The 16,885-nt window shown below is 35.8% G+C and overlaps 1 protein-coding gene across 2 annotated transcripts in view; it reads right to left on the bottom strand.

Annotated features, from left to right (window-relative positions):
* The window catches only part of STK3 (serine/threonine kinase 3), a 146,864-nt gene that overhangs the window by 99,641 nt on the left and 30,338 nt on the right, over positions 1-16,885 (bottom strand). For both annotated transcript variants that reach the window (XM_054816356.1, XM_054816355.1), the window contains exons 5-6: positions 12,825-12,989; positions 12,234-12,401 (exon numbers count right to left, since the gene is read on the bottom strand). In XM_054816356.1, the coding sequence (XP_054672331.1) occupies positions 12,234-12,401; positions 12,825-12,989 (333 nt within the window). The remainder of the gene's footprint in view (positions 1-12,233; positions 12,402-12,824; positions 12,990-16,885) is intronic.

Below are 16,885 nucleotides of genomic sequence, written 5' to 3'. Positions count from 1 at the left end.
AATTCCATCAGAGGTCCTCCCCACTAAAATAGTCTTTTCTGAGAACAGATCACTTCATTATCTCCCAAAACTATTCTAAATTTCTGTGGCAGAACAGAAAACATATCACACCTGAAACTTCCCAGAATATCCCATGTTTCTGTAATTCTCGCTACAAATCAGAAGTTCTCTTGTTAGTTCTGACTTGCTCCACCAGAACACCAACATTGTTTTTTTATCAACAGTATAGCATGGAGTTCAGGAATACACTTTGCAGAGGAGGCTTCTGTCGGTAAAGAGGAGTTTTTCAGGTAGGCAAGAAATAAGCAGTATTTCCAAGAATTATGTCCACGTGTGCTTTTCTGAAACACAAACTAGAAACTGATAATGCATTAAGATTGGAGGTGTTTGGAATGCCATACGTACGATCTTCATAATCAACGTGAAATTTCTGACATGGTAAAGAGGCAAAGAAGTAGAAATCTGGAGGTAACATTTGTGTTGGCTTTATTTCTTTCCCATGGGAATGCCAATAATGAGAACTTAGATCTGGAATAAAAGCTTGGCTCCATACAGCTTTAAAAACAGACCATGCTGTCTGAAAACTATGAACTTTTACTCTACTTTTCTGTACGTAGACAATACAGCTTTCAAACACAGCTTTTTCTGCCATAGAATATCAAAAGTTCCTCCTATATAGTCTCTCAATGCATTTTTAAAATAATGTAACAAACAAACTGACATTAATGTAGAAAATTCTAATGCAAAAATCACAAATTGCATACCCAAATCATTTGAGTTAGTTCACAAACTACTGACTGTGTGTTAGAGCTTTGTTTAAGTATTTAGTCAGTAAAATAAAAGGCTGAAATGAAAAAGCCAGGCTGGTTTCATTCTTCTCTAAAACCAGGGTGGTCTACGGGCAATTTTTGATACCACTGGTGTTGCCGGGGAAACAAAATGAAAACAGGTGTCATCAAATACAAATTAAAGATTTAGTTCTATTTTAAACCACCTTAAAACAAAGTTTCCATAAACTTTTTAACTGATACTACTACAAATTTGACAATACGTTATAACAAGAAAAGGATTATAAGTTGTCTTTAGACCATCAAGTTTTAACTGAAACAAATTTAGACTGATTGGCAACCCTTCCTTTTAAATAAATTTCTTCCATTAAATATGCATCATCCTCTTCAAAAATGACCTAGTGTACATTTTAAGGCAATATAATACCAAGACAGAAACAGGGTACATACAGTCTTAATAAGCTTTCTCCATTCCAAATTTTACCTTCCTTTCAATCTAAGCAATTTTTTTAGATTCTCTACAAAGTACACTACCAGTATAGACATAAAGCATTTAAAAATCTCACGGTGAGTAGCAATAGAAGCTTAACATTTTCCTCCTAATCTGATTGCGGTTTTCTCTCACATAATTAAAAATCAAATAAATATCCCTTTAGCTAAAACCCAAGTAAATACACTTTTGCTTTTAAAAAGTGTAATAATGTGTTAAGAATTTGACAATATAGTAGTCAAGACTCTCTAAAGCACTCCTTCCACGTCAACTAGCTATATTGAAAAACATGTTAAGGTTTAAGAAAAAATGAACATACAATTCACTTCAATAAAGAAGCCTTGAATCAAGCTTCCAAGAAACTCTTAAAATTATTTCCTGAGTTCTTTTTTGGCTTAACAAGACACTAGTCACATACAAAAATCCAAACAAACCTACTTCAATTAAAAGCAATGCACAAATTCGCTCCTCTTCAATAAAGCTAGCTGCCAGACCTCTGAATAAAAATTACCCTTGTGTAATTCTGGAACTTGAAAGATGATAGAAATAAAAAGAAATAGAAGAACCTGTAGTAAATATAGATAGATCTTTACTTGAAAGTTCTGAAATCTGTGGTATATTTTACAATATCCTGCAGGGTATTGTAGAATTTTTAGTAAAAGGAGTTCTCCTAAGTCTGTGCATAAACACCTTCGTGAATAATTTTCCAAGTCCATAGGACAAGTTAAAAAGAAATTGAATAAATTCAGCATACAATGATGTATACAAACAATGGAAACGCTTTTTCAAGTAAGAATGTCTGTAAAGTTAATTAATAAAAAAGTCTTGTAACATTAAAATTGTGATTCTAGTTTTAATGTGTCCTGATGATTTACTGCTGATTGCCTATTTCAAATAAAATTTTCTTGAGATCTTCAGGTTGCAAAATAGTTTTGTTTTGCACTTAGATCTATGTTTACAGTTTTACTAACATCACCAATGAGCAGATCTATAGTGATTTAAAACTTCTGAATGAGCTTTTTAGTGAGGGTTTGCTTACTTGTTCGTTTTTAACATTTGTCCAGGGAGAAAACAACCAGTTCAGCAGCAGAGGAGAATGTTAACCTATGCTGTGCTAGGTTTGCTGAATACATTCCTAGCTTTACCCATATTAACAGTTCTATCAAATAATCTTTAGCAATGCTTACAGATGCAGGGCTTGATGCAATGCTCACTCAAGTCACCATGAATCCTTCCATCAATTTCATGGCTTCATTCAGCCTCCATTTACTGTTCCAACATCTTTGAAAGATAACATTCCCAGGTCAAACATTTCCCTATTAAAGTATCTTGCAAATAAATGGGTAGTATCATGGTATGGTCCTTTTTTCAGATTAGCACTTCTAACAATCTAAGAATCTGGATCATACACAAAAGATACACAGCATTACATGAAACTAACCGACACCAAACTTCCTTTACAGTTATTTTAGTTAAAGTTTCAAGTTAACTCACTTGTGTGTAATTATGAAATTACTGTACTGATCCTCCGCTTACTTTGAAAGTGATTAATCAAAGTCAGGAAAACCAACCATCAACTGAAGTATGTTTCAAATTTCCTATTCAGGGGTAAGTCTAAAAAAATGAACTAATTTAATTTTAATTAAATCCTCATTTAGAAGCATGAAATAAATGTTTTCCATTTAATTCAAATTAAACTCCAGTTCCAGTCCATATTTCAAATATTCTCTGCTTCTGCTACTTTATTACACATGACAGATTAACATTTCCTTTTTGCACACATATGCAACCAAGAAACTTGATATCATTAAGAAATTTAAAGAATTTATACTTTTAATAGCAATAAACATATTATTTATTCTACCCTCAAAAATTCTGGTCATATGAAGGAGTGAAGATGCATTCTCCAAACCACAGTGAAACATTTCTGCTAGATTCTATAACCACAAATACTTTTAACTGCACTTTATTTATATTGCAACAGTTTTAGTATGCAAACTTTCAAGCCATCTCATCACTGAAGGGAAAAACAAGTGAGAGAGATGCAAGAAAAAAGAGGAGTCGATAAGAAAAGCAACACCTACAGGAAGACAACCATTACATACATCAGACTGTAGACTTCAAAAGCTTTAATGTGGATGGGACTAGGGTCTTGTCATCCTCCAATTTAATCATCATACACACCTCAAGTAACCTAATGTTTTCATAGTATGTGCATCAATGCTAAGGTCAAATCATTCTGTACCCGTTAGACAGACAAATATGAATGAATGTGAACCGTTATAAAGCATTGACTTCCTCTCATTAGCGAGCTCTTCTTCGAGACTTCACGTAGCTTACCCTGTCTTACCGCAGTAGCATCTTCTGGATTTCTAAAGCTGAACCCAACCCAACCCTGTTTGCTGTTATCCCCATCTTTTACTTTCTTCTGCTCCTTACATCCTGCTGTATGTCATTTTTCCTCTCTATGAAGAGCCAAATACTGACACAGTAGTATCTTGATTAAAAGAAACTAGATTATCAGGCCAGTTCTGCATCCCTTTGCGAATCTCCAGGGAAAGAGAACTGACCTACTGTACATATCCAGTCATTTACATGGTTTGTACTCTCAAGAGCGCTGTAAACCAGAGAGATCTGTCAATCTTTTCTGTGGGAAGAAAGGAGTACAGGCTCTTGATAAAGCAATGTGGCAAAACCTCTTCAAAAAGTTCCTTGGAGTACTAGGGAGAAAATGTTTTCATTTGTAAGATTTGCCAGAGGATGAATGATATTTTTCCTATCTTGCTTTCACAATAGTATTACAAAAACTCTCCTTTCCACATGATGTTAAGCATACTTTGCACAGCAACTGTCAAGTCTTGGAAACTAGATGCTGCCATGCTAGCACATCACTCTCTGGGAGGTTCAATACATGTAACTGAATCTGGTAAAGTCAAGCAATGAATTGTCAATTGCCATTTAAGAAAATAAGTAAAATATCACAGGCTTTATTTCATATGTTTTGCAACCAGACACCTCTAAACTTGTCTTCAATGTCTGAAAATGACTCTCATACTATTTCTTTTACTCTGTTTATCTTTTTTTGGATAAGCCATGCTTGGTATATAGGAACCTTCATTAAAACTCTATGCTAGACATGCTGAAAAAATGGGAAGAAATTATGTTTCTCTATCTCAAGAAACTAGACTATACTCTAGGGGCACTTGACTTCCTCAGTCATCAGAATATTCCCTGCTGTCTCCTCCACCGTGAGTCCATAAAAGGGATGGTCACAAGCAAATCAGCAAATTAAATCCTTTTGAAATTCACTTCCTCCAGGAATCCTGCAGGCATTAAACACTAAAAAAGAAGTTACGGTCAAAATGGTACTATGTCTGTACCTACGCCTAGCATTTCCACAAACAGGAACTTAAGGAGGAAAGCACCTCAACCCTCCCTAGATCACCTTACATACATAAGTGAACATTGAGTACATTTTAACTAAAACCATAAATCACAACATAAAGTTTGGAGATCCACATATATATATATATATTAAAAAAAAATAAATCTATAGAGCAGGATCTCTGCAGCTTTATGAGGAATAGGCCCATGAGCCACAAGTGCAACCTAAACAATGATTTTTCTGCAGGACCACAGTTTGCACTTCATTTATTTCAATCTACTGCTAAAACTAACTCAACCACAGTGAAAACTAATGTCAAACTGACACAATTACCAAATGTCTAAAAACTGGCTCTTTTCATCTAGTGAAAATTACATTGCTGCAATAGTTAACCATTGCCTTAATGGTATTCCAGATAATTTATAAATGTATTTCCTCAAGTTAAGTTACATATAATAACCCATAGAAAACTTACTTTTACATACCTATTAAAAGAATGCTGACAAAATAAGCAACCAAGTCCAACTCTCCTTACAAGTACAGCAAGCACTAACTGGCATGTTGACTCACAGAAAGAGCAACTCTTCTGATGACCAGTAGATCTAATATCTAGATATTAAGGTTCTAGCAAAATCTATGCAAATATCTCATTTAGATATGCACAACAGGTATTTGCTCACCAAAAAAAAAAAAAACCCCAACCTGGAATACACATAGATGTGCAAGTTCAAATGTACACAATAATTTATTTTAATTTGCCCAACATTTCTCATCTCTCAATTCCAGAAGCCTTGTTGAAAGGAGTCAGGTCATGAACAGGGTGTTAGGAACTGGCCTGCACCTCAGCAATAACTGAACACATCAGAAGCGGTTCATGTAAAGAGGTCTGTTCACACACTATAAACACTGATCATTCTTCAAGGTTAAAAAAAAAAAATCTAAAACCTATGTTTATTTTGACAAGTGAAATAAATCTTGAATGAAAAAGCATTTGGCACTACATTTTTTTTCAAATTTACTGCTGAGAGAAGTGTCTTAACCTTTTTTTTTTATCCAAACAAAAATCACCATATAATTCTTCACATCTAGATCAGAGCAGGTGGACAGGCTGCTTACTGATTTGACACAGCATGAATGAAAAAATGAAAATGTAAAGCTTTCTTTTGTAAGAACTCTTAAATTAAGTCACACTTCCTTAGAGTTCAACCCTGAAAAGAACATTGTTGAACAAAAAAAGAAAACTATCAAAGATGCAATTCCCAAATTAGCATTGGTATTAGTGTAGGTGTAACTGGTTTGATCCACATAATACTACTACTATCTCAAAGGAAAAATGCTGCATATCCTATTACCATATGGAGTTGCATTTCTCGCAGTGATTTATGTGGGAAGCAACTCCTTTGACATTGATTTTTTTCTTTTTTTTTCCAATCTATAGAGAGAATATGCTTTTTTTTCCTGTTAGCCAAATACTGTCTCATATTAATTGTGCTCATTTTTATTTTTTTTTAATAAAGTTATAACACCTATTTGAAATTCTGGCTATAAATAGCACCACAGAGGCAAATATACTATGAAGCAACACCTGCCTTCACAGCTGCATGCAAACTGAAGGCCACTGGAAGTTTACCCCATGACGTTCAGCTGTATCACGGCAATAGCATTTAAAGATGGAAGAACAGATGAGGCAGAGAAGGAGGGAGGCTTTGTGAGGGGACATCTACCCATGGAAGGTCTAGACCTCTGTCTCATTTTACTGATATGCCCAACTAGAAAAAGTCCAAAAGGACAGGCATTTGGAAGGGCCATCTCCAGAGAAGTTCCGCAGTCTGCAGACACTACTCTACCAGACTCTCTGCATTCAAAAGGCAAATGAAATCCAGAGCAGCAAAATCAGCATGGTAGTACTGCACCTACAGCTCTAGCTCTCAAGCATGACAGCATCTGGATACATTATGACCTTTGATGTACTTATGTATACAGGCGCTTCCTTAAATAATTATGAAGTTCTAATCATAATAAATTCACAAACGGACAGCTGAGACCAGTTTTGCAATTACTTTAAGTCAACCTCAGCACCAACTTGGCTGATCCCCAAAAAGGGATGATCCAACTCTCCTACTGGTTGAGAAGTCACACATTTTTGTTCCCACTTAGCCCAAGCACCATATTAACACCACCAGTGAAAGCTACTTCTTGTTACTTGGTTACTTTTCAGATGGATCAGTTTTCTGATCCAACTCATCATGTGGCCACCTAAATGCTCATTCCAACAGAAATGGGTGATGAAAAAGCATGGAAACAGGCAGGAATAGCACCCCTTTGCAGCCATCGCTTGCATTTAGGTGAGTTCAAAGCAAATACAAAACTCCATTCAAAGCCTAGAGAGGTCCAAAGGTCTCCCAACAGCTCTTTTCAAGCAAGACACATGCTTCTCCAATTCCCGTCTACTGCCTCAACTGTATTCACATTAGTGTCTTAGACCCCCACTGTAAACATACATTATATAGTATATCATCATTTATTATTCAACAATTTAGAATTAATATGGTATTGTGTAAGACAAGACACACTAAAATCCTGTTCTGAGAAATCAGATTTTTTAAGACAGACAAGACACAATGGAAGATCCAGAGGAAGGGGAAGTCAGGGGTTTTTTGTTCTTTTATCTATATGCATTCCTACCATTTAAAGAACTGTGTTAGTATCTCATATACTTTTTTCAAGACTTAAGATTTAACTATTTTAAAATAATCTTAATACTTTAAGTTGCTTAAAGGCACACAGATTATTGAATTGTAAGGAAACTATCATAACACAGAATGTACAACAGAAATATTTAAGAATTATGACCTCCTTGAGCAATTGCGCTTAAAGAGTTCTACCATAGCTCAGTCATTCTTCCACAAGATTTTGAAGAGGTAGTAAAATAATAAATAGCAATGTACAATCAAAAATCCATATTTTAAATCTCTTTCAATATTAGCTGACCCTATCTAGAAAGAGCAGGCAAAATCTCAAGCTACAAATTAACAAAAAGTGTCTCACAGAAAGTTCTTAAAAGGGAAAGGACTTTCAGAAGTTAACTCAAACTCTTTTCTAAAGATGAGCAAAAGGACTAAAATAAGACAACCATATAACATACTTTAACAAGCCTAGTCTAAATTGAAAGCAGTAATGCTGAGATGAGATAGATGAACTCTCAAAGAAAATAATAGAAACTGATGAGACAATTCCATCTGTTGGAGAGAAGAAATGCAAGAGTGACTGTAATCTGACATTGCCAGAAGTGGTTTTTCATTCCCCCTCTCCTCAATTTCTGGGACAAAAGGCATAGAGTAAATCATTTTCTCAATGACTGAAAAACTGGTCTCCATCAGACAGCGATGCTCAACATGACACCTTCCTTGGTTCTTGCAGCTTTACACAGCAATAATTCTCACCTCAATCTCTAGTTTTAATGCAATATGCTCAGAATAAAAAACTGGGAAATGGTAGATTACTATAAGATCCATCAGGAATAAAAAGTTATTACAAACAGATTAGCCCAGGGTGGAAATGACACAGGCTAAGCAAGAGGCATGGATAATCCCGGTAAGTGCCATGGAAAAATAAATATCATGACTGGACCTAAGGCAAATGGAAGCAGTTCAAATTGGCTTCCTCCAATTCACTGCAGAACATGTGATGCCCACGTGTCCATTTTCAACAAACCTCACCATAAAAAAACAAAGGCCAATATTGTGAAGTGTTGAAAAACATGTCTACCACCAGCTTCTTCCATACCACAGCAACGTGAATTATTGCAGCTGCCTGATAAGCACAGAAGAAAAGAGTTTAGGGGGTTTTTGTCTTTTTTATCATTTTTTTGGAAGAGAGCTACCAGCATTTATCTGAAGCACATCATCCTGTCAGTAAGTGTTGACCTTGCAAACAAGAGCAAATAAAACACAGGTTGCAGTTTTACAGTTGGTCTACAAGGCTCAGTGCATGGCTGTGGCCAAAGGCAGTAACTCCACTCAACCCAGTTCTCCTGTCCATCTACACGCTCCTACAACTTCTCCAACTCAGTTGTAGCAGGTTCCTGTCAGGTTAACTTTTCGGAATATCAGTTCCTTTATCCAACTCCACGTGAGGCCACAAAAATGCTAGTGTTTGCTTGACAGAAAGGTCAGAAACTCCTGGCTAAGGATAGGCTGTCTCTATAACTAGCAGCCCACACTTAAATTTGCTTAAATTGATCATAAAAATCACAGCCTCACAGCAGTAAGTGATCATGTCATTGCGTGAATGTAAGGAAAATTTGTGGAAAGGGTGGTCCTAGAGAAAGGACCTCAAAACACAGCCATTCTTAAGGTTTAAGATTAGCTTTATGGCCAAGTGTTGTTAATCTACTTGTTAACAAAGCCAAATAGCAGCAGTAGGTGCAGTATGATCAAGTAAAAACTGCAGCTTAAAGGTTCTTCCACCAGAAACAACTCTTTTACATGACAAATTTGAGATCATGGATTGATTAGCAAACATGGAAGATATTTCAAAAGCATGTTACCAATTTTTACCAAAAAGCAAAATCACAACTACTACGGCAAAACAGTGCCAACCTTTATGCTTCTACTACACATATTTTTTTAAAGAGGAATTCAGAAACAAAGATAAATAATAAAGATAGATATTGCATGTAGAGAGACTAAACAAAACAGTTAATCGTTTGAATTCAATTCAGGCAGTGGCAGGACATAAATTATCAGAACAGGACAGCATACATGCTGCAGTCAATGGGGGACATGGGAACGCAGCTGTTAAAACATACCACTGCAGCTTCAGAGTAGGGGATTGAGTCTTGCTCTAGAACCGCACTGAAGCCCCCTTTAATTAGCTCCACTATAAATTCATAACTGCTCATCCCAGCAGAGCAAAAGCAGATGCAAACACTGATAGCCACATGAAAACCCTGGTTGCTGCACGGCCTACGGCAATCAACATGCTTTTAGCCCTGCTGGATGGGTTAAGTTATCTAGGTTTGAGTGATTTTTGACTTATCAGCGAATTCCTTGCTATTTCTAGTGGCTGTATCACCACATTTTAGGGCAACCTTGAGGATATCTGTATTTTTTTCCTCCTTTAAAACTACTTGAAAACACTCCTCCTTTGATAAAAACTCAGAGAAAATACAGAAGTTTCACTTTTTGTCACTAGCAAAAGCACAAAAGGACTCTGACATCAAATATGTGAGGCATTAGACTTACTGGGCTGGCAAATAGTCTTGACCTTTGAGCCTCAAACCAAGTATGATAACTGCAGGCTTTGTTGAACTCAGATTTGCAACAGAAACAAGGGAAATAGCATTGATGACACTTATGCAGTAAAATATACTAAAACAGGAATACTTAAACAGAAAAAAATTGCTGTTTTTTCCCCCCACATGAAATTCCATTTTGCACCCCTCCATTTCTCATTCTTTCCCAGCTGAAACTAGTACAATTCTTTGGAGTAGCTACAGTGTGGTTAAGCAGAGGAAGCTATGCTTGTTTGCATGGAATCTGCTATTTCCTCTCTGCCAAAACACTTGTTTAAAGAAGTCATGTATTATTTCTATTAAGCTGTAAATGCAGTTGACAAGGAAATGGCCTACTGGCAGCGCACTACCTTTGTGGCAGTGCCAACCAGCCTACAGCAAAATAGTGCATATGGTAATTTCAACATGCATTCCCAAGTAACAAAATTGTGCCTTACATAAATACCACAGAACTCCAGCAACATCTAGAAAAGGCAATGAAAATTTGCCCAAGCTTTCATGCTTGCCTGTATCAATTCTGTGTCATAACTAAAACAAAGTAGGAAAGCATCTACATATGTCCAAAAGTCCTGTGAAGCTGTATCGTATGACACTGGGAAAACTATTGCAACTTAAATCTGTGTATTTCTCGTTAACCACTGTAACAACTCACTAATAAAAATTAAGAAAAACTGTAGGTATCAAATATACAAAAGCATACTAACTGCATACAAGCCCTTAAAAACCATAACGTAATTTATTAACAAGAACACATGTTCTATGTAATCCAGAATTGTTGTGTTAAATTACTTTGGCCTTTGATAGCATTCATTTGATTACAAGAATTAAACAGATTCACAAGCTTTCAAATTCAGTGACCTTTGATTTATAAGCAGCTATTGTAATACGTATAAAAATCCTCTCAGATAATGTAGTCCTCACCTTTCAACAGCTAGTGCAACTACATATAATGATGTTAAAATGGACTCAGATGTAATTAAGACATTTTCATTAAAAGCACAACCAACAACCCCAGCACGATCAAATGTACTTAATTTGTAATCAATAGCTCTTCAAAATATTCTTTAATGTTATTTCATCTTTAATTAAATTCCCATCAAAAACAAGCTTCAGCAATACTTATCTTCTTTTCAGCTTTCATCTGAGTATTTTCAGTTTGAACACTAATTTTAAAACAGTTAATTACACAGGGAAAAAAATATGGTGCAGGAAAATTACTAAGATATGTTTCCAAAATTATGTAATGTTTCTAATTGCAAAACACTCACTAGCTTTAACTGAGCTGCACATTGCCATAAAACTTCAGGAAACATCTCTACTCCAAAAAGCACACTCAAACAAAAATCAAGAACCCAGCAGCACTAAATACACTTTAACTCATATATGCATCACCTTACAGTAATCACAGATGAACCGTACCTTCTTTTTCAACAGTGGTGGCTTCCTTATATTAAGGACCTGATATATGAGGCATCAACAAAGGAAAACTGGATAAAATAATCTAGTATGCATATCATTTTTGCAGCAAATCAGAAAGATGAGAAAAATCCACTTCTAGCAATATAAAGTGCCTTGTTAATACCAAATGGGCTTTAGATATAAACAAATCAAGAATGGATTATTTATTGATGCTCAGTGCAGTCAGTGTAGCTATTCTATAGCTCACTTGAAAAAAAACAAAAGCATGACTAGCAGTGGCAACAGTTATTCCTAGATAAACATTGTTCCCCATGAACTTCTCCAAGTAATTCCTTTATAACTGCAACTTCTCAAAGCGACTAATTCTATTTACATTTTGTTTTGCAAAAAGTAAACTAATGCAGTAACAGACTTTAAGAGTCAGTAATAAATAAAAACTGTCAAGTGTTACTAATATTAGTAGTGCTCACAGAGGACAATTCTGAATCCTCCTTTAGGCCATCTTTACTTCAAAACTCCTTTTCAAAGGAGGATGGCCTCTTGGTTATGGAACTCTCCAAGTGCAGCTACAGTATGGAATAAGCTCTAGATGTTGCCTTCAAGTCAATTAAACACTTACTGCTTCAGTTCTCTCTCAAGTGGACATAAAAGCATTCTGAAACCTTACAAAGACGTGTTAAAATACAGGCAAACTGCAATAAATAGAAAGCAAGACAGCAACTAAAAATCCTTAGTCTTAAAATCTCTGTCCATAAATGCACAGTTTTATGATTTCAGTATTAGGTTTTTGAGGTTTTTTGGGGAGTTGGGGTTTTTTAATACAACAAAGAAGAAAATACCACCACACACACTTACCCTCATTGGATGAATATCAGCATACGGAGGCTTTCCTTCAGCCATTTCTATTGAAGTGATACCAAGGGACCAGATGTCTGCCACACAGTTATAGCCAATCTCTTGTATTACTTCAGGAGCCATCCAAAACGGAGTTCCTATAACAGTATTACGTTTTGCCATTGTATCCTGTAATTATATTATTTATGCAATTAAAACAGAGATTTTTTTTTTTTTCAGATTCTTTTGATATTAATTTTATATTTAGAAGTTAAATTACCCACCCAAAGGTTAAATGGTAGTGACTTCCAATTAAGACCAAACAGATTCAGCCCATCAGCCTACAGAGGCCAAACAGGTGACAATGATCATAAACCTCAAACAAAAGTTTAAAGTGGGATCATCAGGCAGTTGAAATACACTGGGTTATAAAGATGAACAACTAAAAACTAAATAACCTTACAATACATTAAATACCGTGATAAAGAATGTTAGCTCTACCACTAGTCACTTCTCAGACACAAAATTCAAGGCAGAAGAAAAACATAAAAGTAAAAAAACATGGTTAGGAGCACTAAAGCATTTTTAAATGATCTTACCACAGGTACTTACCGTTAACTGGCCAGCCACACCAAAATCAGCTAATTTTGCATGTCCCTCAGTGTTAAGAAGGATGTTTCCAGCCTTTATATCTCTATGTATTTTTCTCATAAAGTGCAAGTATTCAAGTCCTTTAAGAGTCGATTTCAGAATAGTTGCAATTTCATCTTCCGTTAGCTGCAAGAAATCATAAAAGCATTTTCAGGTATACATATAGAGTATTTGAACTATTTAAAACATGATCATTTCATAATAGTAATTTCATAAATAATACAGACAATGTACCTTAGTTATTTTAACACAGGAATATGTTGAACAGCACTTGCAATTCAATTACTAGATTCTTACACATCTAGAGTCCAATTAGAGCGAGCTGCAAAACTGATGCAGATCAGATGGCAGAATATGCAATATTCTCTTGCCTGTCAATCAAAAGTTACTACTCTTTAGATGTTGACATCCTTCATAAAGGCTGCTGCACAGTTTCTACAATATACAACTAATACATTTATCACTAAGATCCTACATAATAATTGTCAAATTATGCATTAACTTTGTCAAAACAAAGGTAATGGTGGTTACCACTGGACTGGATGGCACATACCAGAATACTTCACTGGAAAAAGAGATAGCCCTTTCTCTGCTGTGAAAGGCTAGAGCTATTCCTCATCCACGCCCTTAAGTTCTTTACACACTTTGCACAACAAACTGGCACAGTCCTACATTTGGAAAGAGATTAAAGGAATACCATGTTTTCTTTATTTCTCAAATTCCTACACACAAAATGCCAGCTAAGTCTACAATTAGTAGTATCAAGCTTTTGTCCACCAGCTACTCCTAACTGCACTACTATTAGTTTCTCATTGCCAGCAATTTACAAATTAGAAAGGATAAATTAAGAGCTTCTTCGCAAGAACAAAAAAAAAAAAGAAACAAAAAGCAAGCGATAAAGATGTACAGAAAATAGCCCAAATATTTGTCAGGGATGGCTTGCTACTCAGTGTCTGTAGGGAGATAATACAGCATGCATAAATACAAATGCCCCAACAGTTCCCAACTAGTTTACAGAATGTTACTGAAGTCTGTCAAGTAAGCCATTCCTTTTAAGGCCAGTGCCTTCGTTTTATATGGAATGTAAGTAAATGTTAATTTTTGAAAATAAGTATTTCTCACTCTGCCTGTGCTCCATACTGACACAAAGCTGTAGAACTACACCCATACAGATGTGCCCCAAGGACCTTCCCAAAACCCTGCTCAGCCCTGAAAAAGGACAACTAAGACATCAGGGTACCCTTACACTGGAAGGTGCCAATAAGTGTTATCACCTGTTCCTTTAAGCTGTAGACAATTACAGAAAGGACTAAAAATGGATGCCAACCAGATGCTATGGGCTTTTTTTTTTTTTTTTTTTTTTACACCATTCTGTTCTTGTTGCCAACTGATGCAGAGAATGACTACTCACCGAACTTCTGGATTCTTTTTAAATTACCTGCATCACTCAAAAATTGCTAGATGTTATCCTCATAGGAAAATATGATCAGATTGAATATATGGCTCTTAAATTTCAGCCAGAAATACTGTAATTTTTTTTATATCTACCAACAATGTTTATTAGTTTGCTATCTATGCAAAGGTTTCCTGTTAATTCTTAAGTGTAGATAATCCACGTGAGCTATGCTATAATATATCATGTTACTATCACGCTATAAAGTTGTACAATTAAACTAACAGAAACCTTTACACAGCTGGCCCTGAATATATTTTATAAGACAAGCCACATTTTAGTAAGCACAACTACCACTATGTGAAGATAATGCAACATGTCAGCCCACGACTTTCAAAGTAGTTGCGGCCTGTTAATATCTTCTGGTGTCTAAAAAACATTCCTTTACATAACATCTACCAGTGCATAATACTATCTTCTACGGCCACACTGAATTTTTAACTCATTTCTTTATGTTCTTTAATAACAGCATGGCCTTCAGTTACTTCTGAGAATTAAGGCAGAATAGCTGAGGCTCTGTAGAACTTCAGAGTTCCTGAAGTCTGCAATACATTTTGCAGTTATACCCAGCTCTCTTTCACATCATGTTTGCTGTTTATTTTTCAGTCAGGATGAATGGAAAGGTACTCTCAAATTAGTCAAGTAACTGAATATAAACTGAGAAATAAAACTGAAAATTTGAAGAGTTAAGAAAAAAAATTGCAACAGGAATATTTATTGAACTCTGAAAAACATCACAAAGGAAACACTAATAACTCTTTTACTTGACTTTTTTTTTAAAGTAGACCAGAAAAACTTCATTTTAAAGCTAAAAAAAAATATTATTAAACACCTACGATAAATAAAGAAGTGGTGTAGACTGGGCAGTCCAAAACACTTCCCTTATCTACTACTTTAATATGTTGCAGAATTCATATACTATCACAAATGATATAATAAGCTGCAAGTATTGACTGGCAACAAGCTGACAGACATTTCATTACCAAAGAAAATACAATACCGTAAAAAAAATAAAATTGAGATATATTTTCATTTATCTGCTTCATAAACTACATGGCCTATTGAATAAGTTATCAGCTAGCACAGTTATTTATCTTCATTGCTTTAGATCAGCATAATAGGAACACATAAGCTCCTGAACAAGTGTTATCAGAGTAATAGCAAAAGTGAATCTCTTGCAGGTACCACACCCCCTGAGAACACTGCTCAGATTTTGATCAACATTTATTCTAGAATAAAAGCACAAAACACAAGCACAATTCATCCCATGTGATGCAATTTCTCATGGAGATACAAAGAAACTATTCATGCCACTGAAATTCTGTTCAATTACAGTACATCAAGGCTGTAATATAAGAACTAAGTAAATGAACTTGACACATTCTTAGAAATGCAAGAAACTGCAAAACCGAAGAGGAACACTCTAATTTGGCTGCAACACTGAATTATATTTTTCCGCTCTTTCTCTACTTTTCCAATCCCATACAGAAATTAAATTAAGCAATAACAATTTCTTCCAGTTTCAGTTTTGAAAGTGTTGGTACACATCCGCACCTCCCTCCAAAAAAAGCCACCACCAAAAGCCCACAAGAAACAAAAAACCCACTCATAATGACTCTAAGCCAACAGAATGACTCAACAGAAAGGAAAAAATGATTAGTCAGCAAGATTATCTGCACTTGAGTTGCTCAGAACAAGCTTTAATTATTTAACAAACAGAACCACTTCCCTATTCCAGCTTCTATCCAGTCTCATAAAACCTGGGCGTGGAGCCCAAGGGCACAGTTACACATACATTTATTTAAACAGCAGTGCCAAGCTCCAGTTCCTCCTTTCACTGCAACCTACAGCAGTAATCCCCACTGTGTGTCAGCCCTTCCACTGTAACTGACCCTAGTTAAAAATAAACCTGTCTGCCAAATTATTTTTCCAGCTAATCAGTTCCCTGATTCAATTCACGGCATAGTCAACAAGGACATAGCAGAGTAGGAGCTGCTCAAATTGGCATTGCCTTCCAAATAAGTACATGTGTTACTCTACCCAAAGAGCCCCAGTAGCTTTTACAAACCTTCCCCTATGCAAGCAGAGGATGAAATCAATGGTGGCATTAGCTCCATGCTCCACAGCAAGCAGTTACCGCCTCTGCTGCGTATTATGCATTCCTTGCCTGCCATTTATCTCCGAGATCTTTCAGTGTTTCTGTTCAGTGGCACACTGCTCAAAGCCTCTATTTGTGCTGACTGCTATGCTGCTTCAAAGGATTGTGGCCAAGAGAACTGAAAACCCTCTTATACACAGCTCAAACAAGACCTCTTTCCTGGCATTGCACCAAGGGAGTGAAACCATCTACCTGACCTGGAGTCAAGCAAGAAGGGACTTTAAATCAACTGTAAGATTAAACTAAAGTATAGTCAGAAGTATATCTAGAGAAAGAGACAACCCTCATTATGTGAGCTAAAAATTTTCTGGTGAAGTACACTAAAACTGTGATTTTCTGAAGACACACATTACAGGCCCTTTAAGCTCTGGCTATTAACAAATACTGTATCGTGAATGGTTTATGATATGC

The sequence above is a fragment of the Grus americana genome, chromosome 2 (assembly GCF_028858705.1).
Source record: "Grus americana isolate bGruAme1 chromosome 2, bGruAme1.mat, whole genome shotgun sequence".
Classification (NCBI taxonomy): domain Eukaryota; kingdom Metazoa; phylum Chordata; class Aves; order Gruiformes; family Gruidae; genus Grus; species Grus americana.
This window is presented reverse-complemented; position numbering and strand designations above follow the sequence as displayed.